This window comes from Arachis ipaensis, chromosome B05, assembly GCF_000816755.2.
Source record: "Arachis ipaensis cultivar K30076 chromosome B05, Araip1.1, whole genome shotgun sequence".
NCBI lineage: Eukaryota > Viridiplantae > Streptophyta > Magnoliopsida > Fabales > Fabaceae > Arachis > Arachis ipaensis.
Window position 1 is genome coordinate 6,704,955 of NC_029789.2, and position 2,282 is coordinate 6,707,236.

Consider the following 2,282-nt stretch of genomic DNA (forward strand, 5'->3'; position numbering starts at 1 on the left):
CTTTTCTCACCGTCTCCGTTTCCATTTCCATTTTGCTCTGAACTTTTACTCACCCTAACACCAGAAATAGAAGCCTCGCGATTCCCTTCAGTTGGAGAACGAGACTGTTGCTTTCTCGATACAGAAGATGAGGAAACACTTACTCCCGGAGACCCTGTTTTCCGCGGGGGTGGAGGAGGAGGAGGTGGTGGTGGTGGTGGTGGCCGATGATTAAGTGGGTTCCCAATCACGTGCGGGGGTGTGTTTGTGAGTGTTGACTGAAGATGCGTCAAATTCGGTGCTGGGGGAGGAGCTGAGAACTTTGGCTTTCTAGAATGTCCCAAAGCCACATGCTCTTCCTCATCCTTTACCGGTGGCGGCGGAGCCTTCTTCATAGGCGGTATGATGACGTGTCTTACATCCGGCGACGGACCAGACAATCGCGACTTTGGTGAAGTCCTCTTCGAGAACGGAACCGGAGTCGGCGTCGAAGAATTGGCTTCCTTCCTCACCGTGGGCGCCACGGCCGCGGGGTTACCGTTGGACAGATAACTCTGTCGCGAAACTGGCGTGTAGTACCCGTCGTCATCTCTAACCGACGAGTTCTGCGGCGAGTGAAACACCGTGTCGTGGCTCTCCTCGTCGGACGACGAAGACGGTGACACCGCCGGCGGGAAATTCCCGTCGGGAGGTTTACTGAGAGGCGGCAATGGCTGCAGCTCGGGGCTCGGACGGTACCGATCCGACCGCTTAACGGAATTTAGTTTGTGATACGGCGACCTGATTGGCTCACTCGCGTTGGTGCGCGTGGGCTCCACGGTCCCAATGTAGAGAAAGCTCGATGGCGGTGGCGCTCTCGAATCATCCAAGTTCCTCTGCGAGTTTCCACCGACGAGCTTCTGTGTCTCCGCATGGTGCTTGGCCCTGTGCTTGTACAAGAAGAACGCCAGCGCCGAGAGCATCCCAAGCGTCACAATTCCGACGGAGATGGCAATTGCCACCTTCTTTGTCCCCTTGGTCGGCTGCGTGGCCGTCGGGTTGGCGATGGTGGTGTTGGAAGGTGTTGATGGCGCTGATTGCGTCTGATCCGGTGGTGGTCCAGTCGGATACTCATGGAAGAATGGAATGTTGGTGTCCGGAGTGGGTGGAGTGTCCACCGGCGGTGGCAATTGAGCAGGCGAGGGTGGTGGCGCTGAAGCGGCGGGGAAAAGTGGTTGGTGGAGGATTCTTCGTGTAATGTGAGATTCATTGAGGGGTTTAGCGAGGGATAATATGGACAAAAGTGAGATTATGATAATTAAGAAGAGAGAGTGATGTGGTTTGAAATTGAATTTCATGCTGAATTCGCGTGGCTTTGGGTGGTTGTTAAGTTTTGTTTCCCCCAATTCATGTCTGGGTTTTGGTTTCCGCAAATTGCTCTCCTCACTTGGAGAGAGAGAGAGAGTGAGTAAGAGAGGAAACTTCTTTTAGCTGTCTAAGATCTAGATGCTCCAACAGCTTGCGTCAGCAGGAGCCGCACTTTTTAATAAATTATGTTATGGGATAGTCAAATGTACATTTTTTCTTGGCTGTAAGCGCTTCATTTACCGTGTAATAAATAAAGGGTATGTAGGGGGAGATAGACTATTTTCTCTATTTGTATTAGGGAGAATGAAACGTGGCAGTGTTGGGTGGAGTTGTGTGTTTCGTTTTCATGGAGAGAGATAGTTGCAGATACGTTAACGACCATGATGGTTGGGGAGTGGTAATATTAAAAAAATTAAGTACCTTCATGTTCATGTTGATAGCTTGCTTGCTTTCCTTGGTGCGTTTGTTAAGCAAGAAGGGCAAGGAACAGATTCCATATTTGATGCTCTTATGCTATATTCTCTCTGACGACTCTTTGTCTCTGTCCATTCCTTGGCCACTCTGCTCATATTCCAAGCTAAGTAATGTAATTGTTTGTATTTTTTAGAAGTAGAAATTAATATTGTGTTTAGTAAATTGAAAATTTATTGATTATATGTTTTATTTTAAACTTTTATGCGTTATACTTTTAATTTTTAGAAGATGAAAATTATTTTTATAAGTAGGTTGTGAAAATGTTTTCCAAAGTTATATTTATAAAGAGAAATGCTAGGCCAGTAAATTTTATGATTTGTAGTCATCAATTAGCTATTATTAGTATTTTTAATGGTGTATGATTACTCATTTTTCTTTTACTGATTAAGTGTTGACCAGATTTTAATAAAAGTGTTAGTTTCTAAATTTTTTCATTTATAAATTTTAATATAATTTTATATCTTAATAAATATATTAATTTA

The 2,282-nt window shown here is 45.4% G+C and overlaps 1 protein-coding gene across 1 annotated transcript in view; it reads right to left on the bottom strand.

The window, feature by feature from the left end:
- LOC107642705 (formin-like protein 6) overlaps nt 1-1,877 on the bottom strand; it is a gene marked incomplete in the record, with an annotated part of 4,983 nt that extends 3,106 nt beyond the window's left edge. The window contains 1 exon segment of the mRNA XM_016346150.2: nt 1-1,877. Coding sequence (XP_016201636.1) covers nt 1-1,316 — 1,316 coding nt within the window.